The sequence below is a fragment of the Macrobrachium rosenbergii genome, chromosome 10 (genome assembly GCF_040412425.1).
Source record: "Macrobrachium rosenbergii isolate ZJJX-2024 chromosome 10, ASM4041242v1, whole genome shotgun sequence".
Classification (NCBI taxonomy): domain Eukaryota; kingdom Metazoa; phylum Arthropoda; class Malacostraca; order Decapoda; family Palaemonidae; genus Macrobrachium; species Macrobrachium rosenbergii.
The window spans coordinates 52,882,833-52,907,296 of record NC_089750.1 but is presented as its reverse complement, the minus strand read 5'-3'; the positions used below and the strand labels follow the sequence as shown (position 1 = coordinate 52,907,296).

At 40.5% G+C, this 24,464-nt stretch overlaps 1 protein-coding gene across 2 annotated transcripts in view; it reads right to left on the bottom strand.

Moving 5' to 3' along the window:
• The window catches only part of LOC136842633 (rifampicin phosphotransferase-like), a 487,544-nt gene that overhangs the window by 476 nt on the left and 462,604 nt on the right, over positions 1–24,464 (bottom strand). For both annotated transcript variants that reach the window (XM_067110251.1, XM_067110250.1), the window contains 13 exons: positions 21,891–22,025; positions 21,498–21,582; positions 18,421–18,509; positions 17,186–17,341; positions 16,989–17,048; positions 15,032–15,132; positions 12,710–12,817; positions 11,988–12,107; positions 11,778–11,856; positions 9,167–9,301; positions 8,878–8,980; positions 7,709–7,783; positions 1–304 (listed from right to left, as the gene is read on the bottom strand). The exon at positions 1–304 is cut by the window's left edge and continues 476 nt beyond it. In XM_067110251.1, coding sequence (XP_066966352.1) covers positions 144–304; positions 7,709–7,783; positions 8,878–8,980; positions 9,167–9,301; positions 11,778–11,856; positions 11,988–12,107; positions 12,710–12,817; positions 15,032–15,132; positions 16,989–17,048; positions 17,186–17,341; positions 18,421–18,509; positions 21,498–21,582; positions 21,891–22,025 — 1,407 coding nt within the window. In that variant the 3' untranslated portion in view covers positions 1–143. The remainder of the gene's footprint in view (positions 305–7,708; positions 7,784–8,877; positions 8,981–9,166; positions 9,302–11,777; positions 11,857–11,987; positions 12,108–12,709; positions 12,818–15,031; positions 15,133–16,988; positions 17,049–17,185; positions 17,342–18,420; positions 18,510–21,497; positions 21,583–21,890; positions 22,026–24,464) is intronic.

Sequence of the window (24,464 nt, the reverse complement as noted above, 5' to 3'; positions counted from 1 at the left end):
ATAACATTCCCTCTTCATGCTTATAAAACAAGAATTTTATACTTTACACAAAAATGTTCTTAAACAATTTACACGACTTCACATGCCTTTCTTTGTTTACAAATAAAAAGAAGTAACGGGGTAAAAAAAATAATGCCCAAGCACTATTTTTCAACTGAACGACTGAAATGAAATAATGATAATAAAGTGAGCAAAAAATTAATAATAACTGCAGCTCCGTCCTCAGCTGGTTCCATTCGATTCCGCATTTTCTCACCGATTCTTGTGATGGTTCCCCTGGTTGCATTAAGCACAACAGTGTCTCCTGAAAAAAGATATAATAATAATAATAATAATAATAATAATAATAATAATAATAATAATAATAATAAACGCCAATGGAATTACAACCGGTAAAGAATAATTAATAAAAATTTTCCCCATGAAAATATATTGTTAGCTTCTTAAGAAAAAAAAATAAAAAGTATGCTGTGTTTGGGAGGCTGCAGCATGTAAGGTGCGTAAACTAAGCCACACACACATATGTATATCAAAATACCCAATAATTTCCCGCTTTTGAGAGTTCCATTCTTTGCGTGATACCAACTGTAGTCAATAATAAGGACATTGCTTAATGTTGTCTCTGAATTTTGTACACATAAAATTTTTTCTACTGTAGTTGTGATGCTTAGAATTTTTTTTTGTTGGAAGGGGTAACTTATTATAACTGAAGACACTAAGTACTGTAAGTTCAATTTACATACGTAATATTCCACCTGCAAACGAGGCAGGAGACTTAAGTCAATTTGCTCCCTTTAGCTACTGATGTAAGTTTTAGGTTTTTAAGAAACAACTCTCATCATACTCCTCATATATATGCAAATATTATATATATATATTTTTAAATCATGAAAAAGTGAAAAATGTGATGAATATGCGAACAAAGTTACAGCCACCAAGGAAACGTGAAAGTAATTGGCACCTCATTGTTTCACATTTCCTTCGTGACTGCAACTTTGTTCATATATATATATATATTTATTATAATTAGCAAGAACTCGCTAGCAAATTGCTTCCTCCTTTTTTTTTTTTCATTTACTGTCTGCCGATCGATATTTCGCACGGTCAGAATACAAGGGATTAAAACCGATTGTAGGCCACTCCCTTTAAGTAGATAATTTCTGATTTCCGAGGCAAAAGTGAATCTGTCTGGCTGTCCTTTTCAGGCAAAAAACCCCTACGGGCATCAGCTGAACATGACTCGACCCCCTATGTGTTGGACGTGCCCCTGCCCCATAGGAGGAGATAAAAGAGGAAACCAGACGAAGGTTCGCTCTCACATGCGCGCTGGACGGGATGGTGTAGAGTCGACACCCCAAAATCACCGCCATGCCCTGGCCCAACGATGCCCTTAGCTCCTAACCACGTGGCCTTTCAAAGTATAATTTTCCTCTGTGCACTCCAGCCACCACCCACGTGTTCCCTTGGATGCTGGCCTGACCGATGACCCACTCCATTTGCTTGGCACAGCGTGAAGTTCCCATCTCCTTGCCCTTTACTGAAGCCCTTGCATCTTACCACATGGAAGAAAACGCGCACTCGGAAATCGCAAGTCATCCACGGACCGCTTTCTGCACTGGAACCAAATTTGCCTTACGGTAACGTGCTCTGTAAAGACATCCATTCAGTCACGCTTTTCCTCGTAATATTTACTTAATGTGAGTGCCAGTAATCACCGAATCTCTTGTCAAATGTCCGTGCTCCTCGAGTGTCGGCAGTGCTAAGCCATTATTAATTCATCGAAGCCCCTTGGCACCCTCAGTGCAGCTTCGAATTCATTATTCTTTTGTCTCTTTTCATTACTGGCGTATAATGTGCATATCTCTCATTTCAGAGGGACCCTATATCGTGGAAGCTTCTTGGGCTGTGTCTGGAATCCCCCAAGTCTCATCCATCCCGTAGGAATCCCCTTCAGGATCAATAATCTACTTGCATTCCTCTTTCCCGTACTAAAGTTATTTATGTAAATACACTCCTGTAAGTTTGCCCATGTGTTTGTAAAGGCACCTGTAAAGCCGTCTGTGAAGTCTCTACTGAACACATCGTTCGTAAAGTCTCCGCTGAGCAAGTTTTCTATGGTGACGTCCCATTTTCTTCGCCATACAATTGGTCACGCCTAATGTGCCAGGTCACATGAATTTAATCATTTAAACTGTGTATATATTTGTTCACCTGTTGTCAATTGTGTATCTTGTATTTCTTTGTTCACAGGCATCAAGATTATATAAATTTTTGAGTTCTGTCTATTTTTACATTGTAAAGTGTACTCGTTTGCTGTATTTTATTGTTAATTATTATCGACCTCAGGTCACTCATGATCTCATTGTCTTTTGCAGCACGGCGCCAGTCTGCCGCTATATAAACTGCCTGGATCTTGAATGAAGCAACAGTACTCTTTTACCTGCTCGTTTTTTTGCACCTCTTACAGTGGTGACCCCCGGAGTAGTCCTGGAGCCATTAGTGGACCCATACGGCGACTCAGTCTTGGCTCCAGGAACTTACTCATGCCCTTAGCGGACTAACGACGGCTCTGTAACCAGCGTTTGGGTGTGCTGACTCTCGTTGGCAAAATCACCAGCGTCATTAATGGACTCACACGGCGCGCTTCCAAGTGCGTTTTGACGCGAGTACCCCACTCCAGTTAAGAGAGCAAAGAGCGAGCATGGACGCGGACATCCCCTCCCTCGTGCAATTAACCGCTAACCTCACGAATGCGGATGTCTACCTTCCTCCCATTTCACCCGTGCCCGCCCCCTCGCCGAGGCTCTCACGCTCCTCCACACCCATGCCCGCGCCCCGCATGCTCCCCTGCCCGGCAAAACAATCACGGGCCACCCTGTCCATAAAGCTGCCGCCATTCACGCAGGGGAACCCAACGTCATGGCTGTATAGGGTCGAGAGCCAGTTCAGGCTGGTGGACCTAAACAACGACGTGCTGCAGGCTGACACAGTCTTTAACTTCCTGCCAGAGGAAATCTATGGGTCGTCCCGTGGGTGTCTGCCGCACGCCCCCTCACGTACCACCTCCTGAACAAGTTCCTCCTCGAGACGTGCTCCCTACCAGTCGCCGAGCGGGCTGCCCGTGCCCTTGACCTTGCTGTCAGTCCGCGGCAGGATCTAAGCGTGATGGAGTCATGGGGCATGATTGAAGACCTGCTCAAACTCCCAGACTTCGACGGTAGTGGAAAGCAGCAGGAAATAAGCCTGTTGCAGGAGCTCCTCCTTTATCAGCTCCTCCCAGAGGTCCGCACACTGATTCCCGTGCCCTACACCATGCCCCTTGATGTCCTGATCCACACGGCGCAGCACCTGACGGACTGCGTGAAGGCAACGAAGCGGTTAACAGCGCCCACACTACCAGTGAACTCCGTCCAGCAGGAAGAGGGTGCGTAGCAGGAGGTCAATGTCATCACCAGGTGGCGCCCAGCGCCCCACAGCAAGTGGAGTTCCCTGGGTCTGTGCCACTACCACAGGCGGTTTGGCAAGGATGCTCGGAACTGCCTGCCGCCCTGTTCATTCGCCCGTTCAAAAAACGGTGGAGGCGGCGGCCAACAGGAAAGACCACCATGGCAGCCAAAAAACCCAGGGGCCCAGAATCATTAGGCTTCTACGTCCGCAACACCGTCTCCGGCAGAATGATTCTGGTTGACACGGGGGCCGTTAGATCGATCTTCTCGGCGTCCAGAGAGGACCTCAAGCGTGAACCAGATCCGGCTGCCTCCCTGACGGCCGCCAACGGATCCCCCATCCTCTCCTACGGCACCAGGCCCCTGTCGATCTCCATCCTTGGCCGGAGTTATTCCTGGGACTTCGTAGTCGCGGACTGGGTGCTGACTTCCTTGCTCACTTCGGGCTGGCAGTCGACGTCGGGCGGAAGCGCCTCCTTGACACCGACTCCTGCCAGTCCCTCCCATTGGCAACGGGGACCCAAGCGCCCACCATCTGCTCTGCCACCCCCCACCAGTACGCACAGCTGCTGACGGAGTTCCCGGACGTGTTCAGGCCCGAGCTCCACCAAATCCCTGGGGCCCCAGCCAAACATGGCATATACCATCATGTAAAAACTAATGGGCCCCCTACACATGCGAAGTTCCAGAGGCTTCCCCCACGGTGCCTTCAGGAGGCCAAGAACTCATTCGCTGAAATGGAGCAGATGGGAATCTGCAAGAAGGCCTCCAGCCCGTGGGCCTCCCCCCTCCACATGGTGCAGAAACTGGATGGCTCATGGAGACCCTGAAGCGACTACAGGCGTCTTAACATCGCAACGGAACCCGACCACTACCCCCTGCTGTTCACGGGGCCAAAATATTCACTAAGTTAGATCTTTTAAAGTCCTATTTTCCAGTACCGGTCGCACCACAGGATATACCAAAGACCACCATCATCACGCCTTTTGGGTCCTACGTGTTCGCCTTCTCCACCTTTGGTCTGAGGAACGCCGGGGCGACTTTCCAGCGGCTCATGGACAGCATCCTGGGGGACCTGAAGTTCTGCGTTTGCTACGTAGATGATATCCTTATATTTTCCAGGTCCCACAGTGAGCACCAGAAACACATCCGGGCAGTCCTGCAGCGGCTGCAGGAGAACGGCCTCGTCGTACGTTTCGACAAGTGCACCTTCGGCGTCCAGAAAGCTGACTTCCTGGGCCACGAGATATTCCCGGCAGGTGTCCGCCCGCTTACATCCAAGGTCGCAGCCATCACCAGGTTCCCCGTCCCCACCTCCGTCAAGGCCGTCCAGGAGTTCCTCAGGATGGTGAACTACTACAGGTGGTTCATCACCGGGTTCGCGCACACCACGGCTCCCATGACGGAAATTCTGAAAGGCCAACCAAAGTCCTTGTTGAGGGGACCCAGCCAGCAGCAGGCCTTCTCCCTGACGAAGGCCGCCCTCGCTGAGGCAACCGCCTTGGCACACCAGGATCCCAGTGCCCCCCTCCAACTGACGACAGACGCCAGCAATGTCGCCTGTGGTGCTGTCCTGGAATAGGTCATCGGTGGCGTTCCCCAGCCCATCACCTTCTTCAGCAAGAAGTTCAACCCCGCAGAAGCCCGCTACAGCACCTTCGACAGGGAACTCTGCGCAGTGTACCGAGCAGTCCGACACTTCAAGTTCCTCCTGGAGGGCACACCCTTCACAATCTTCACGGACCACCAGCCGCTGGTTCACGCCTTCACCAAGCAGGGGGACGCATGGTCTTCCAGGCAGCAGCGACATCTCTCAGCCATCGCCGAGTTCACCTGCTCCGTTAGGTACCTCCCCGGCAAGAAGAACCCTGTGGCGGACGCCCTCTCCAGAGTCGAGCTGAATGCGGTGCAGCTCGGGGTAAATTACGAAGACCTTGCCAGGGAACAGATCGCGGACACAAACCCCACCCTACCGCACCGCCGTCATGTCCCTGAAGTGGAGGGACGTGCCCCTCACCCCCGGGGGCCCAAGTCTCCTCTGCGACGTCAGCACTGGCCAGCCCCGCCCCTTGGTTCCAGCCTCCTGCCGCCACCAGGTATTCGACATCATCCACGGCCTCTCACATCCCTCCGGCAGGACAACGGCCAAGCTGCTGTCAGGGAAGTTCGTCTGGCACGGAGTGCAGAAAGATGCAAGGACCTGGGCGAAAAAGTGCCTACAGTGCCAAACCAGCAAGGTGGGACGTCACACACAGTCCGGGGTAGGCGAGTTCCCGCAACCAGAGCGGCGCTTCGGCCACATTCATATTGACGTCGTCGGGCCCCTTCCCCCATCAGGCGGGTCTAAGTATCTCCTGACGGTGGTAGATCGTTCAATGAGGTGACCTGAAGCCACACCAATGCAAGAATCCACCGCCAGCGCATGTGCCGAGGCCCTGCTCTCCAGTTGGGTCAGCCGCTTCGGCGTCCCAGACCACATCACAACCGACAGGGGCCCCGCTTTCCTGTCCGAGTTGTGGTCTGCCCTGGCTCGGCTGCTGGGGACAATGCATCACACCACCACGGCTTACAACCCAGCGGCCTCTGGCTTGGTCGAGCGGTTTCACAGGTCCCTGAAGGCGTCTCTCATGGCCCGCTGCACCGCTGAGGACTGGAAATATCAGCTGCTGTGAGTCCTCCTCGGCTTGAGGACCGCCCCCAGGGCCGACGGCACCCCGTCCCCAGCTAAGAAAACCTACGGCGAGTCCCTCGTGGTCCCGGGCGAACTTGTGACAGAAGATCGCCACAACCCATCGGTGCAGAGGCTCCGCTATGTGGTCGGCAAATTCGCCCCCTGCAAGTGGACATACACCGACAGGTAGGCCACCTTCACACCACCAGGGCTGGCATCCACCACTCACCTCTTCGTCAGGGATGATGCCGTCCGCCCGCCACTGACCAAACCCTACAGGGGCCCCTTCCGCATGCTGGAGCGGAACAACAAGGCGTTCCTGCTTGCACTTCCCAGGAGGAACGAGTGGGTATCTATAGACCGGGTCAAGCCCACCCTCCTGAGGAGGACACAGACGTCACCGCAGCGCAACCCCTGCCTGGTCACCCTTTGCCGCAGCCAGGCCCCTGCAAGCAGCGGGCGTGCGGCCGCCCCCCGAAAAAGCCCGCCCTCACCCACAGTCAGGCAGCCTCAAGCACAGAGTGCTCCCCCATTGTCCTCACGCAGCCGTGGCACCCTTCAGTGCCCCAGCAGATCTGCAGACTGATCAGACGCATCCCACGTCTTTGGGGGCGAGTATTTGTAGAGGCACCTGCAAAGCCGTCTGTGAAGTCTCTACTGAACGCATCATTCGTAAAGTCTCCGCTGAGCAAGTTTTCTATGGTGACATCCCATTTTCTTCGCCATACAATTGGTCACGTCTAACATGCCAGGTCACACGAATTTAATCATTTAAACTGTGTACATATTTGTTCACCTGTTGTCAATTGTGTATCTTGTATTTCTTTGTTCACAGGCATCAAGATTATATCCATTTTTGAGTTCTGTCTATTTTTACATTGTAAAGTGTACTCGTTTGTTGTATTTTATTGTTAATTATTATCGACCTTAGGTCACTTACAATCTCATTGTCTTTCACAGGACGGCGCCAGTCTGCCGCTATATAAACTGCCTGGATCTTGAATAAAGCAGCAGTACTCTTTTACCTGCTCGTTTTTTTGCATCTCTTACATGTTTATGTAATATTTTCCTTCAGTAGTAAGAGCCTTATGCTCCTATGAAATTCCCCCTTTTTCCGCTTGTTTTATGATTCCTGGCCCCACGGAATCACAAGTCGGAATCAAACAAATTGCCAGGAAAACATAAAAAAAAATAAAATAAATTCAAACTAAATTGCCAGGAAAAACATAAAAAAAAAAATATATATATATATATATATATATATATATATATATATATATATATATATATATATATATATATAAAAAATTCATATATATATATATATATATATATATATACATATATATATTACTGTATTATATATATAAGAAAAATCAGGCATACATAATCCTAATCTACTTGATTAGCAATTTAATTAATCTAGATTAGCAGTAATGCATCATCTTTACAAACATTGACGAGTTATTTGCATTCCAATACAACGGCAGCAGTCAAGTGAGAATAATTTTTCCTCAGGTTTGTTTAGCATCAATTTTAAAACAGAAAATTCAAAAAGAGGGAAAAACTCAAATACTGAATGTATTATTACCCGAGTTGAATGAGTAGGTAGCAGCAGTCACTCCAACAATGCAAGGGAGGCCATATTCTCGGGCAACCACAGCACCTGCACATACAGAAAGTTGCTTTTAATGCATTTTCTCAATCCAGATTATCAGATCAGAAAAATGCAAATAAAAAAGAATAACAGTTTCATTGCTCATTTATTTTTCCACATCTACAGTAGTTCCTGAAAATGAGCTCACAACAAATGCAACAACACATTTATTTTTTCTGATGGCAAGTTTAGTTTAAAAAGATTGGCTTAACTCTGAAGTAAATGGCAGAGCCGCCACTGAAAGGAAAGAAGACTGAATCGTGGTGTAAACTGGAGAATGGAAATGGAGGAGCAATGGCCTGGTGACTTCATCTGATGGGCAGTATATCCACAGAAGCATTCGTACAAACACATCTAAGAAAATTTAATTATTCTCTACTATTCCAAAGGACAACATATTCATCTTTAAAATTTCACAATTAACGAAGTATAACACTGGAAGTTGTATAACGTTTTATGAAATGTCGTGAGTTAGATTTTATGAAAATAGAAAGATGTGACTTTTTAAGTTCACAAGGAAACAAGAAAAGGAGGAATGAAAGGCACAGTGACAGAATTTGCTTCTTGAAAGACAAAAGATTTTATGAATCAAAGGAAGTGGCATACGAAAATGAACACCAAACCTTGGCTACATGGGAGAAAACCTAATCATTTAAAAGAGTAACATGAAGGATTTATGATTTTTACACAGTAAATATTGGCTATGGCAGTCCTGCATGTATTAGGAAGACTCATCAGCAGTGATACAGCGGACTTACTGGCCAGAATTGGAAAACAACTGCAAATACTTTTTTCTATTCGGACAACATTAATAAAGTCTACCTATAGGTCTGTTGATATTACATTATAGGTACATCAGAGAATAGGGGGTTTAGCTTATATTTTAAAATAATGTTAATTATAAAAAAAACAGCTCAGGGTTCTTCAGTTAATACCCTTATAAAATTGCATTTGAAGCCATCTGAAACCTGACACAAAACATTACGCAAGTGTATGCTTGAGGAGCGCCCTGGGGAGGAACAAGTAGTTATCAGAATATTCAATTTTCATTGTCATACGAATACTGAGCTTACAGTCTTATCATCATAAGCAAGAGCACCTACCATGTGAAATAAGTCCTCCAATCTCTGTGACAACTCCTGCCAGAAGAGGAAAATATGGCGTCCAACCAACGTCTGTACTTTTTGTCACCAAGATATCTCCACGCTGGTGGTAAAGTCAATATTGTAATGAAACAATGTGCAGTTTAATAAGCTATAAAATCAGCTGTTGTATTTAATTAATAATTCAGACAAAAATTCACGAATTCTTATTATATTGGAGGTAAGTTTGTACACAGCAAACACACAGTTCATCTTATAATGACTGAGAAACAATATGAAAGGCACAGACCTGTATAGTTGTGGCTTCTGCAATGTTGGTGACGACTCTGGCTGTACCTTTGACAATTCCTTGGCACACAGCAGTTCCAGTAAGGACTAAATCCTCTCCGTCAGTACTGGACCAAGTTTGTTCAGGCTCGCTGATCTGTTAGTGAACAAATTAATTTAGGAGGGAAAGACAAGAGCCAGTCATCTAGCTGAGAGGAAGAAGAAAGGTAATGTGTCTTGGGTTCAGAAACTTTGGCAGGTATGTTTACTCTTTTCTAATGACATCTAAGGCCATCATTTACAGATGCGACATGAAACTGAATCACTACCTATAAACAAGGAGAAAAACCACGATGCAAATAGGGTTATTAATTGGTTATAACTGAAAACCATAAATGATTTCCTCTTGTAAAACTAACAATTTTTTTGTTTAAATAGTAGATGTTAATCCAAGACAAAAAGCATTCTTAAACAAAAAGAAATTCTTTGTGTCATTTTCTGGTTGCTGTATTTGTATTTTTATTATAAAAAAATTCACAAGCCTTTCAAATCCCATTTCATACTATTATATTTAATGGGCATGTCACTGCAGCAACTTTCCTTGATAGGGTTCATAAAACTATAAAAAATATTTCATAATTTTTTTGCATTTGCTGAGTTAAAAGAACATATTTGTTTTTCACTTGCAATTTTCTACTTAAATGGGTAACTTTACTATACGAACACCATTCCTAACCATACTCAAATCAGCCTAGACAAACATATTGGTCCAGGGATGCAAGAAGACAATGAAGCCTAAAAACTAGTTTTGGTGATACTATAAGGTTTTTAACAACTTGAAAGTCTGGGGATTAAAGAAGAAGAGAAACTTCAAAAACATATTGGTACAAAGATGCAAAGAGTAAAACTTAAACTTAAAGTCTTACAGGTAATGGAATTTCAGACGAAAAAGAACTATAATAACTTAACGGTTGAGGGATAAAAGAAAACAATAAATCCTAAACACCCACTGGTTTTGGAATGTCAGAGGTAAAAGAAACTTGAGACCTTGCTAGTCTGGGACGGTAAAAATGAAAGATACAACAAACCTACTGGTTTGGGATTGTAAGAAAAGAAACTTTACCAATACAAAGAGAAAGAAATTGCAAAACTTACTGGTTCAGAGATGAAGAAAAAATTTAAATTTAATGGTTTAAAATGACAAGCACAAAAGAACTTCAAGCTTCAGGTTCGAGTTGCAAAAGAGTATCTTGAACACTTCCTTTTTGAAGTGCTACAAGACACAGGATATTAAAACTTACTGGTTCTGTACAATAAAAAAAAATGAACTTCTTTGTTCAGAAAGCTCAGAAGAGAAAAAAATCCAAGGTTACTTGTTTGGATTGCAAGAAAAAATCTAAAAAGTTCACTGTTCAGAAATGCCACATGTAAAATGAACTACAAACTTACTGGTTTAACGCCCAAAAAGTGAAACTTAAAAACTCCCCTTTCCAGAAATCCCATAAAAGAAACGAAATTGAAAGTTAACCACTTCGGGATGCCAGCACAGAATAACTTTCTGTTTCATTGATGCCACAAGAAAAAAGAACTTAAACTTGTTGCTTCAGGATGAAAACTTAAAACTTACTGGTTGAGAGGTGCCACAAGAGAAAAGAATTTTAAAACATTTTGGTTTGTGGAAGGAAAAGGAACGCTGAAGCTTACTGATCCAGAGATGCCAGAAGAGAAAGTACATTGAAATTCACGGTCTCTGGATATAAAATGAAAATCTTAAAAGCCTTCTATTCAATGTTCAGAGGAGGAAAAATTAACTTAAAAACTCCCTGGTTTACAAATGGAAGGAGATAATTAAAAATTTACTGGTTCAGAAATGCCACAAGAGATAGAAATTTCAAACAAACTAGTTTGGGATATAAGAATAAAAGTTCTAAACTTTGTTGTTTTGAGGTGTCACAAGAGAAAATCTGTTTAGAAATGATAAAAAATGAACTTAAAACTAACTGGCTCGTGGATGCCACAAGAAAAAAAAATATTGAAACACAACGGTTCAGTAAGTAAGACGAGAAATCTAAGAGAGAAAAATATCTTAAAACTTACTGTTTGGGAAAGCAAGAAGAGAAACTTGATAAACTTGTTTTGAGATGCAACAAGACAAACTTGAGACTTAACTGGTTTGGAATGCCGGAGGAGAAACTTCAAAGCTAATTTGTAGTGATACCGTAGGAGAAAGGAACGTAAATCTAACTGGTTTTAAAATTTACTACTTCAGAAATGTCACAACAGAAAGAAATTTGAAACTTACATGTTTGTGGTGTAAGAAGAGAAACTTACAAATCTTTTCCAGAAATGCCACAAGAGAAAGGAACTTAAAACTTACCGTTTTGGTTTGTAAGATGAGAAACTTTAAATCTTTTTCATTCAAAGATCCCATGAATGAGACAGAGATTCCACAAGAAAAAGGAACCAAAGAATTTACTAGTTTGAGAAGCAAGAAGTGAAACTTAAAATTTTACTGGGTCAAAGTGCATCACAAGAGAAATGAACAACTTGACACTTACTGGTTTGCAGATGCGAAAAGAGAATGGAATGAAAAAAATTCTCAGCTTAGGGATGCAGGAAGAAACTCAACTTACTGGTTTGGGGATGCCAGAAGATATATCAGGGAATGTCAGATTTTCTAATTTTTCCCGCAGCCTCTTTCGCCGAATAGCCCTGAAAAGTACGAAGCTAAGTGGAATCTAATATTTAAATTTAAAGGACACACATGATAAACTACTATTAATTTTCTAAAATATTAAAGAAATATTCTAAATATCCATAGACACGACAAAAACCTGACGTACTTTGAAACGAGCAAAGGAGAACGATCTTTAACCAGGTGACCTATTTCTGGATGTGTCAAGAAGAAGATCAGATCGGCTTCAGGTAACCTTCCCTCACCAGTCATCATCTGCCCGAGTTTTCTGAAAACACAGTATAAGATAGTTTGAAAGCTAGTTTGAAAGCCTAACAACAAAAAATGTAGTTTTCTAATAGCATGATATATATATAAAAAAAAATTCCTGTAAGTGAAACAGATAAAAATATAGTTTATTAGTACAATATATAAAAAATATAGTTTCCAAAAACACAATAAATAAAAGATGTAGCTTTCTGAATATACAACATAAGAATGTGATTTTCTTAAAAACAAGACGTGAATAAATTTTGTTTTCTGGCAACATAAGTAAATAAACTGATGTTCTGCAAAGATCAGAAATCAAAGAGTGTAGCTTTTGAGAACCCCCGATCCACAGATAATAAAAAAGTTAGTTTTTAGATAACTTAATTTTATATCTGAGAACATGATATCAAACTCGTAGTCTTTGAAAACTGTTGATAAATGTAGCTGTTCTGAATATCATAAAGGCAGATACTGAAGGTTTCAGAGGACTCAATATGTGGTGGTATTTTTGTTGACAATGACACAGGATGACTCTAAAGCAATAAGTACCTCAATCAACCAAAAAACAAACAAAAACAGACTGCACACATTCGTATGTGCTAAAAGCAAGCTATCACTCACAGGTATGCTTTCCTGAAGATATCAACTAATTTTACTAGTTGGGACTTCGTTGTCTCCCTGTTCACCACAGCTTCTCTACACATTGGCAATAAGAACTTCAGTCCTCTCCTTGAAAAGAATAAGAAATATAAATAAGAGTCCAGTAATAAATATAACAATATTCCGTGTTACTCTTATTAGCAATTTTATCATTATTAATAGAACTTAGTACTCAGAACTTAACCAGACTATGAGTAACAGTTTTTTGGATATATAGCTTTGAAACTGGGAACACAATAAAACCTTGAAGAAGGAAGCAAAAGTCTAAAAGTATCATCTATTTCAATGCAGCATAAAAAAGACCTAGTTCAGCATTTAAATTTTTTTTTTTTTTAGTAAACCTCGTCTAAAGTGCCAGTGCATTTATTTCAGGAGGGGTTTATGTGTAAAGTCACCACATCGACGTCAGCAGAGTGCTTCGAAGGCATCATTAATTAAGTCTCCAATGAGCAAGTTTTCTTTGGTGACTTCCCATGTTCTTCGCACTCAATTCGTCACGCCTAACGTGCCAGGTCACGCATTTTCTACCATTTCAACTTTATATGTATTTGTCCAACTGTCACAAATTATGTATCGTATGTTTCTTTATTCGCAGGCATCAAGACTGTATCCATATTGGAGTTCTGTATGTTTTTGTATTGTAAATTGTACTTGTTCGCCGTATATTATTGATAATTGTTTTTGACCTCAGGTCACGCTCAATGTCATTGTCTTCCGCGGTTCGGCGCCAGTCGGCCGCTATATAAACTGCCTGAATCTGTAATAAACCAGCAGTAACTTTTACCTGCTCGTTTCTTTTGCACCTCTTACATATGTGTACAATAGTTTAATTATTATGAGTGTTAAAGCAGCAAAAATAACAAGTGTTCGGAAAATTGCTAAAACTTGAGCGAGTTTTCCCCAAGACTTCATATTTGTTGAAAATTTGAATGACATTATCCGAAAAGCTTCATCAGTTCTGTAAGCTCTCTAGTTCTTGTTTTATTCAGACTTTGACCTTGACTAAATGGACAGCTTCGGAAGAAAGGCATTGATTTTGACAGCAGAATGAGACAAATGGGGAAATGAATTTGCTTCACTCCTGTTGGCTTTCCATTTGTCGAGTCGTTTAATTATTAATATTTTATGGGTCAAAATAACTACTGTGCACAAAACTGTGCAAATTTCTAGGGAAAATGAGTAAAAGATAAGCGTGGAGCGATCTGAAAGATTTCAGCAAACCTAAAATGGCAACTAATTATTATTACAAACGCTATTCATGAAATGATATTCTAGGATCTCCATGATGATTAACAACTGAAGAGCCATGATATTTTATGGCTGACCTCAACGATAGGCTACAGTTCTAAAAAGGTTTCAGAGTTTTTGTCTTAGAAAATAAGAGTCAGTTTCTCTCTGTCTTTATTGACTGGGTTCACATTAACTCAAAGTGTTATATTTTAGTTGCCAGTGCAATTATAATACGTATTCCAAGACAAATTGGTAGAGTGAATGTCATATCCAGTGACCAACTACAACTGATTAATAATTGCATTCATTATTATCATTATCATGATCTTTAACACTTGATTGCATTCATTATTGTTATCATGACTTTTTTTACTGAACAGCTGTCTCAGTGGTTACGATAATACTGTATATAATACAGAAGACGGTGAAAAACCTCCGGCTTAATAAATAAAAAAGTCGATATTAAGAACGTTTCAGTGAATATTCGAACAATCACTACAACTACCTTACAGATAATACTGTATAACATTAATTAATTACACCAAAACACTACATAATTCCCAATTTTACTGTGGTCATACTAAATATCAGTCGAATAAAGATGGCGCTTTACTCGCCGCTATATTTACGAAAACTAAGTTTTAGTTTGCTAACTTTTATATCTCATGACCCAGTCATTCTAGTTTCTATAATCTGTCTGTAAAACTTCAAAGTTCTACTGAAGTGCGGTAAAAAAAAAGGGTTAGATCTTCTATAGATGAAATGAGGAGAGAGAATGAAAAATAAGAACTGTTGAAAGAGGAACAGAAATAAAACGAAAAATATACAAATTTTTTGTAAAATGTGTTGATTTACTCAGCTATAAAAGCTCAGCAGCTAAATTTCATATAAAAAAGAAAAGAACAAACAAGAGAACTGAACAACGAATAATTGCAACAAATGTTTCATCTCTTGATTTTGGCATATAAGAAAAACAAAACAGAAAAACAAAAGAAAATGTTACAAAATACAACATCGCAAAAGATGAAGTTACACACACAAAAACATACTCACTTGATGCCGTCCGAGACAGGCGACTTAAGGTTGCTCACTGCTTCCTCAACAGAAATGAAATTCCTGGAAGCTTTACTGGAAGTTGGGTATCGAACCATCGTCTGAATGGAGGAAAATTTACATCATATAATGCCTTACTAATGAAACAGTATCTCTCTCTCTCTCTCTCTCTCTCTCTCTCTTAACGCATCAGAAGACAGGTTGCACAAATTCCAAATTGCAACGGCAGTAAAAAGTTACCAGATACAATCCACCTAAGAATCCATGAAGGACAATACCAAACTACCATCATATAATAAATTCTGCACCATTAGCAAAAACAGTGCAGTTGTGCTGCACATTACAAAATCATGAAAAAAATAAAGAGAAAAATACAAAAGCAATGGAAAAATTGTTAAAAATGCCAAAAAAGTAATGATAAGCAAACGACACCCAAACCAAGCGAAATATTTCCCCCAAAACAAACCTCCGAGTCTAAAAACCATTTGTTTATGATGATGTAAATGGAAGAATGAAAAGCGATTCTCTGAACTGTCAAACTATCCTTGACATAAATTCTAATAGAAAATATTGCAAGCTGTATTTCAACTAACTTCCACATTTGGAAATAAAAATTATTCATTTGGCAAATCACAGACCAATTAATACAGGGATTTTCAAGTAGGTAAAAAATTGAAATTTTGGGAGTATAAACAGATTGGCTACAAAAGATCCAAAAAATCCCTAAAAGAAGGAAATAAGAAAGAAAAATGGAAAATTTAGTAAAGACGATAAATCTACTACATAAATGATAAACTGATGAACCTTTAAAGGATACGACCAAAATGGCATATAGACCATTATATCCTTTGCAAATTAAACATATCTATGAATAAACACCACAATGCAAATCTGATCTCATTGAAAATTAGAACCTCCCTGCAAAGGAGAGAAGAACAAGTCCAAAATATGAAGTAAGGCAAGAAACAAGTCAGAAAAAAAAGCGAAGAAAAGCCTGAAATTAAGATGGTGATAAAAAACCTCTCACTATCGAAATAATGAAATAAGATTCCCTTACTTTTCAAAAAAGAATCTCTTGAAAAAGGCATAAAAGACTTTTCCAAATATGAGGACAACTGAGATGGCTTTGACATACTAGTGGAGAAAAAAAATCAGACATGAAAGTTTATACCTTGAAGCTGGTCCCAAGTCAAGATAAAAACTGTATCAGCCGTCTCGCACAAGCAATACAAGGCCGAGAAACCCAATAGCAATTAAACAACAGGTTAACTCACTCTGGGTCACACCTTTTCAGTATCCGTAAGTATTGATACAATAAGAGTACAAGTAATACTCTTGTGACTACTATACTTCAAGTTTGGCAAATGAAGTTCTGGTTGGATACAGGAGACCTTTCCAAGACGGAATGCATGAAATGACTGCATAAACAAACCAACACCACAAGTCAATGACAGTTTTTATTCTATTCGAAATGAGACAGGTATGATAAATGTCCCTGCCTACTCCATGCCCACAGACACAAAAAAAAAAAACCAAAAGGGGTGGGGAGGTAAGCTTGCCAGGTTTAACCCCGAAAGCACCAATTGAGAACATTAGCATCAGCCTTGCCACCTGAAGGAAAATGATGTAAAAAAATGTAAATCTTTTGCCGTGACTGAAAGCAATTAATTAACTTTCAAATACAGTGGTTTGCTAATAAAAATAGGATTCACGTAAAAACTCGAATTTCACACATTCTTCTTAAATGTACAGTATTAATTGATAGGAAAAAAATCAAGCGGATTTTTTTTTTTAAATTCTTCATAAAACTTTAGAAACTGCATTTTTCCTAACATACTAGCTCAAAAATAAATAAATATGACATATTCCAAAAGCTTTTTTTTTTAATCCTGTAACATACTAGAAAAAATATCGCAAATGAATAGTACACTAGAGTATCTTAAATATCTGAACTGACCTGCAAACTTTCGACAAGAGGGTGAGGATCCATACTCCAGGAATGGGACATCAAATCAAGCTGCAAAGATAAGTACAAATGAACAAATTTTACAAATAAACAAACAACTGGAAAAGTTTACTTAAACTGGTTTACAATTTGTATACTGAAACTAACATGACAGAAATAGCAACAAAAATGTAACTTCTAAGAAAAACCTCTTTTAAGCAGCGATGGCCATGTTTGGAAAGAAAAGTCCTGTATGCCAACCCCACCAGCCCTGGGTGACTTTCTAGCCAGACCTTTCCTTCTTCAGGAGTCATGCTGAGGAAGTCGTTAGCCTCCTCATTCTCGGCTATCACTTGAGCCACGTGCTGTGTGAATGCAATCAGAGACATTTTAGAATCAATTATGTATAATGGAGAAATCTCATAAAAATGTTTTCGCCCAATACAGTTTCTCCTGACAAGAGATGACTTCTAAGAAATCAAACAACAATCGTTGGCACATTCATCCTTAAAATGCTAAGTCACGGAGGGGATATTATTAGTATGTTACTGTTTTCAGGAAGTAAATTTTTGCTGGGTACAGCACACACTGTTGTCCCAGGGAATGAAAGGGTTAATCATTTGCACAGGGCATGCTAAGAAGGATTCCTCTACCCTTCAGGGATAACTTTCCATGAATACGGATGAAAATAAAGGAGATGGCAAATCTCATGGGAGTCTGACTGGCAGTAACCTGAAATGATATTGATTACTATAGCAACAAGCAGATGGGTGCAATGTAATTTGCCCTTGAGACGGGAAACTGCCTTTTGTCGTTTAAGATTGACCACACATTTGACATATGGGCTTTCGATGGCTCGGCAACCCTGTCCATTGTGCTCTTGTTAACATTATTTTTCAACTTTGAAAATCATTACAAACACTTCTCAGCAGCATCACTTCACTATCACCAACCTACAATGTAGGCCTATCAGCCCATCATTCTAAAAATTAACTACTCCACACTCCATCCAGGTCCCATTTTCATATTCCACAAATGTGCGTACATATACCTTGTCATTCCAAAGTATATATATATACAGTATATATATATATATATATATATATATATATATATATATATATATAATATATATATACATAATATATTATATATATATATATATATATATATATATATATATATATATATATATATATATATATATATATACATACATCATATACAGGGGAAGAGTGAGATGCATAAAATAAATCCGAAAAAGGTTTTAAAACATGAAGTGCCTTTATCATGAAATCCGTCTGTAGTATAATAATGCAATAAACGCTATTATTGTAATTTCTTGCTAAATACTGACAAGAACTTTAAGTAGAGAGAGAGAGAGAGAGAGAGAGAGAGAGAGAGAGAGAGAGAGAGAGAGAGAGAGAGAGAGAGAGAAATTTACCTTTAATGCCGAAGGAACATCTGCAGATTCTACTCCGCTGCACGACGACAAGAGTGCGGCCATATCTTCGTAATTTTCCTCACAGAAACCTGTTCAGTTATTGATGAGTGATTCGAAATCGTTAGGATATAACATAATAAGCAAATGAGATAATAAAAGCAACAAAACTATAAAACCACAACAATCCTCTTCCAAGTTATTTGTCATTGACAAAACTTCAAAATACATTCTAAAAAAAGAAAAATGAAAATATACTTCTGCATTACTTGAAATTCTTACTTTGGTATACGAAAGGCTGACTAAAAATCATCTTGAGTTTTCTCTTCCAAGGGGTAAGGAACAACTCTCAGGTGAATTAAGACTCAATCCCTCATCTCCTTCCTTGGTTTCAGTTCCGTTCTTAAATTATTGCAACTTAAGCCTAATCAAGGGGTAGGGATGCAGGGAACCGGCAAAAAATTATTTGGATCCACGAAGCACAACATGTCTCCAAAGGATTTCTGTGCATTTCTATACAGCACAAACCATTCCATTAATTTAATACATCGACATTATGTATAAAAAACAATGGGATGACACCAACGCTCATTCTCCTCTCAGGTCATTATAGAACTAACACAACTTGATTTATACACCTTTTTAATATTGTTTACTAGCTAGGAGGTCAATTTTAGATAACAAGGGAACAACGACTTAGCGGTCTTGTCCTACCGTCATTAACTCTCTCCCACATGTCAATATTACATGGCAACACTGAAGTGTGCAAAATATACATCAGATTTAGTATTAATCTTCAGAACAGAGGCAGTCATTCCAGTGAGCAACTACGGAAGGAATATCATGCACAAAGTCTATCGCGCAAAACGAAGAGATCACAGCATATACATCAATGTATAATTCATGAGATTGGCATTAGCACTGTTTTCTGTTGCAGTACCAAATAAGAGCAAGAAGGCTTACTAATGTTCTCTTACGTTCGAGATTCATTTACAAAGTAAATTTTATTTTTGTACTTAAGTTTAGTTTTCCGATATGTGTAACATTAAAGTGTCAGTTAAGCTGTATTAATTAAAGCACGTTAATAACGATTTTCTCAGAGGTTTTATGTAATCTGTTTTTTCAAGATATTTCCAGACTGCACTAGTCAGTAAGAATGACGTATCGAAGGGAGTAGGCTACAATGCTCAAGTTTAGATGAGACCTACATACCAAATAGACAGCGAACAGTAGAGAGAGCAAGCAGACCGACTGAAGGCAGCCTGCCTCATATCCCCTCATAATCTCTGCTGTTCGCTGTCTATTTGGTATGTAGGTCTCATCTAAACTTGAGCATTGTAGCCTACTCCCTTCGATACGTCATTCTTACTGACTAGTGCAGTCTGGAAATATCTTGAAAAAACAGATTACATAAAACCTCTGAGAAAATCGTTATTAACGTGCTTTAGATTAATACAACTTAACTGACACTTTAATGTTACACACATCGGAAAACTAAACTTAAGTACAAAAATAAAATTTACTTTGTAAATGAATCTCGAACGTAAGAGAACATCAGTAAACCTTCTTGCTCTTATTTGGTACTGCAACAGAAAACAGTGCTAATGACAATCTCATGAATAATACATTGATGTATATGCTGTGATCTCTTCATTTTGCGCGATAGGTTTTGTGCATGATATTCCTTCTGTAGTTGCTCACTGGAATGACTGCCTCTGCTCTGAAGATTAATTCTAAATCTGGTGTACATTAGTAGAACTGAGAGGGAAGCTGTTCCAAGAGAGAGAGAGAGAGAGAGAGAGAGAGAGAGAGAGAGAGAGAGAGAGAGAGAGAGAGAGAGAGAGAGAGAGAGAGAGAGAGAGAGAGAGAATGAAGAAGGTTGTAAACAAAACCTCCACAAGTTATTTTCAGTAAAAAACGAAAGTACATCGTCAGGTGCTCAATGAATCAGTTTTACATTTTTAACTTTTAGTGTTCAATCGCACCACTTTAATAAGGCATTGGCCCCTTCCCACAACGAGCTATATCTATATAACATCACCATTTTGTGACGAGGTATTTGCAGATCTTGTGAATGTTTTGGACAGAATGCCAAGACAGTTAATTACTTGGGCATTACGAAAGCAGAGAGTACTGGAAAGATTCACCACACTGGTGATGTTACTATACACCTGACCATACCGTAACACGACATTTAGACTAAGGTGAAGACGGTAGCAGGTATATCCAAAATATCTGAGATATATAATGGCATCCATCAAGGATCAGCTCCAGGTAGTTTATAATTTACCATAGTAAGGAAAGAAGTTACAAGTGCAGAAAGGGAGAACCCTGGGAGCTATAGCCTATATATCGAAGTCCTAATGATAACGCAGACACAGCAGAGGTCATAGAATCGTTCACGAGATGAAACGTTGGGAAGAAAAAGAGAGGACTGAAAATCAGCATAAAAAACACAGGTTATGGTGACTGGCTTGCAACCAAAGGGAAAAGGGCCGCCAGCAAAGTGGCCATGTGATGCTGCAGAAGAAATATAAATGTGACCTCAATATCGTGCAAATGTAAAAGATGGTGCCACAAGAGATGCTCAGGGCTGCAAAATATAAATGGCACTACAGGAAGGGTTTCGATTCCCTACATGTTTAAAAAAGGCACGGGGAAGAAAGGGAGGGGAGAGTCTTGCTGTAGTGGAAGGAAAGGCCTCAAAATGGTGGAGCATCTCTGTTTCCTTGAGGACTGTGATGCAGGTATTGAGAGAGCAGTAAGAATGGCAATAGCATGGATAGAATGAGGTGAAGTGAGAGCTCTAAAGATGACCTCAGAAGTCACTAGATAAGCTTCAAACTGTGGAAGAGTAAAGGTAAAGGACATTATACTCCACTTGGTTGTCATTCCCCACCCCTTGGAAGAGTATATGTATAGTCAGAGGACCCTTAGACTACTGATATAATAGCTTTAAATAATGCAACATTAATAGGTACTACTAAAAGTCACTGTACTGCGTAAAATTGCTATCCTGAATTTTCAATAAATAATAGAAAAAATATTCACAGATAAAAGATGAAAAAGAATATCTTCACCTTCTTGTCCATTTGCTAACATCACAAAGGAGATTGACTGAGAAAAAGAGCTGAACATGCTAGTATGCATGTGACCTTCACTGACCTGGAAACATTAAATTGCATTCATGTCAGTAGCGTATTTCTCATTTAAGCCTGTATGATGATATGTAAATAAATTCTAGAACTGCATAGCACCCAAACATATTAAATAGTTACGAAGAATGAAAATGGTCTTTGGTAAAATGACACATGGAACTTAATACAATTCAATTCGGACCAAAACATAAGTGAGTTTATTCTGTAGGGAAAAAGGTGAGATGGTCATGGCGCTGTCCAAATCATGTTCAGTCACTGCAAGAATAATAAGGGAGGCAAAAAAAAAAAAAAAAAAAAATTCTGAAAGGGACTTACCGTCAGCATATCTGGAAGACGTCTTGTGATCTCTGAATACAGAATTTCAGCTGAAATCGCTCTGTCTTGACCTATCTCAGGACGAGTACAATGCTCTTTAGTTTTCTCAAGGCGACCAGTACTCGTAAATTTGAGCTAAAGAATCCAAAGAAAAAATTAAAGAGAAAGGACGATCAATAATTAAGCAAAATTAAGTATAAACGTTTCCTTAAAGAAAAGTTGTCTATTATAATTGTGTTATCTAAAGTTAAACGTTATTTAATAAGACTGATAGTCAATTAGTTGAAGGAATAAGTGAGATTTTATTGTATACTAAGAGAGGTATGCCTAACACAACGCAGACTGTTATGAGCTGAGCTGATAGTTAAGAGAAAGAAAGCTAAAGAAAAAGGCTACCATAAGAATAAGAACATGAAAACTTGAAAATGAAAAGACAAAAATGAGCAAAAAAGCTTGAGCAAATATATCAGCAAACAGTGGTCAATGGAAACCACCGCAAAAGTGCATACGAAAGGCAGCAGAAGTATGTGATATGAGACTGGAAATTTATTTTTATAAAAAAAAAAAAAACGGCATGGGATCAAGATGCACAAGGGCAAATGAAGAGAAAGATACCTTCAAACTGCAAAGGGCAAATGAAGAGAAAGATACCTTCAAACTGGCAGAAGACAGGCAGGGAAGAAGATATAGTGGTATACATGGGTAAGAGGGAGGAAAAAATAAAAATAGCTGAAAAAGAATGAAAACATGTGGAAAGATCACAATATATAAAAGATGAACAAGACGAAATTGATATTAAGAAGAAATGAATAATGAAACAGAGCCAGTATTCTGAAAATCTGATGAGTTGAGAGCATGAGTACGAAATGGATGATGTTATATAAAAGAGGGATTAATAGAGGATAGTACTCATGAAGAGGTTAAGAGAGCTCTTGGGAAGATTAATAGCGGAAAACCTCAGGACCATAAGGAGACATACCAGATTAAAAAGAAATTTGTATTTTTCATAACATACGAACCTACATTTTCATATATGGATTACTCTGCGCTTACCTAGCTTCAGCTTTTCTCGACTCGTCTCTGAAAAGCAAAAACCTAACACTTCCTGGGTCATGTGGGGTGGCCAGACACTGTCCTCTCCTGCCACTGTCTGAGACAACCTGTATACAGCTCTGCTCAACCTCCTAGAAGGAGTGAGAGATTCAGACTATGTGGGGTGGTATGAGGAGGGAAACTTTACCTATATGAAAGTGTAGGTTTGTATGTTAGGAAAAATACAAATTTCTTTTTAATTTGGTATTTGTTCCGACACGTAGATGAACCTACACTTCCATATATGGAACCTCACCTGAAGGTGGGAGGGCGATTTCTCAGGTAAACATGTAGGAACATTACCCCTAATACCCCCAAGGACTTGCATGGGTGTAAGCTAATGTGATGTACTCATTTTTTCTTCATAATGTGGCTGATGACGCCTTTCCCTCCCGACGGAACTCCCTTAGGGCTCTACATCATTAAATGACTTGTTGTGCAGCCACCATTGGACCCTAGGTGAAGGTATCTTAGGACTTGTGTGCTACATCCTTTAGGCAGAAGGAGGTGAAAGTTGTCTGCCTCTTCCAGACCCCGGCACGGGGTTCATTACCTACGAAGTCCATAAGTGAAGGAATGGAGAAAATATCGAGCCTTGGGTCGTGTGTGGAGGGGTTCTGGGTCTCTGCCACAAACTCTGGGAGGAAGGTAAAGCCCTTCGATGTCCATCCAAGGGTTTGGGTCATGCCATATGAGAGGGCATAAAGTTTGCTCACCCTCTTCGTCGATGCCAGTGCCAAGAGGAAAATTGATTTTAGGGTTAAGTCCTGGTCTGAGGCCCTTCTGAGTGGTTCACAGGGCGCTTTCCTCAGGGAAGCTAGGACCTTGGTGATGCCCCATTCTGGGGGTTTTAATTCTTGAGGAAAGCAACTCTTCTCAAAGTTTCTAGCCATGTCCAACAACTCCCATGATGTTGACAGAGATTTCGCTCTGCACTGCTGCTACTCATTCTCCAGACAGCCCCTCACCTTGGTCTGATGTGGGGGTGGGAAAAGTCCAAACCTCATCTAGTGCCCTCTTTTCTTCCCCATCCTGTTTCGTTTCCCAGGTCGGAGGGGCTGGGAGGTCCAGAATGACTGCCTTCCCTCCTCTCGTGGTTTTCCCTGAGTGGGTGGGAGGTCCTGTTTTTGAAATCAAGGGAAACAACTATCTCGAGGTCACTGTGGGCCTACCCTGCGCTGCCATGTCGATCGACTGGCCTTTTGAAGCTGGCTCGAGCAAGGCTGCTGAGAGGGAGTTCTTCGCATCTTCTCTCATCTTGGTTACCGTCTGGCTCAGCAACTCTGGAGGGAAGTACACGGACGCATACATGAGGGGGGCCATTTCTTGGGCTGAGCCATCCATCAGCTGAGATGTGCCTCTGAGCCAATGACAAGAGGGACTCCCTCCTTTTGAGGACGATATTAGCCCATGCATGGGCCACATGCTTGGCCACATAAGACAGAGCCTTCCCTGCTGGAGACATGTACACCTCCACGGCGT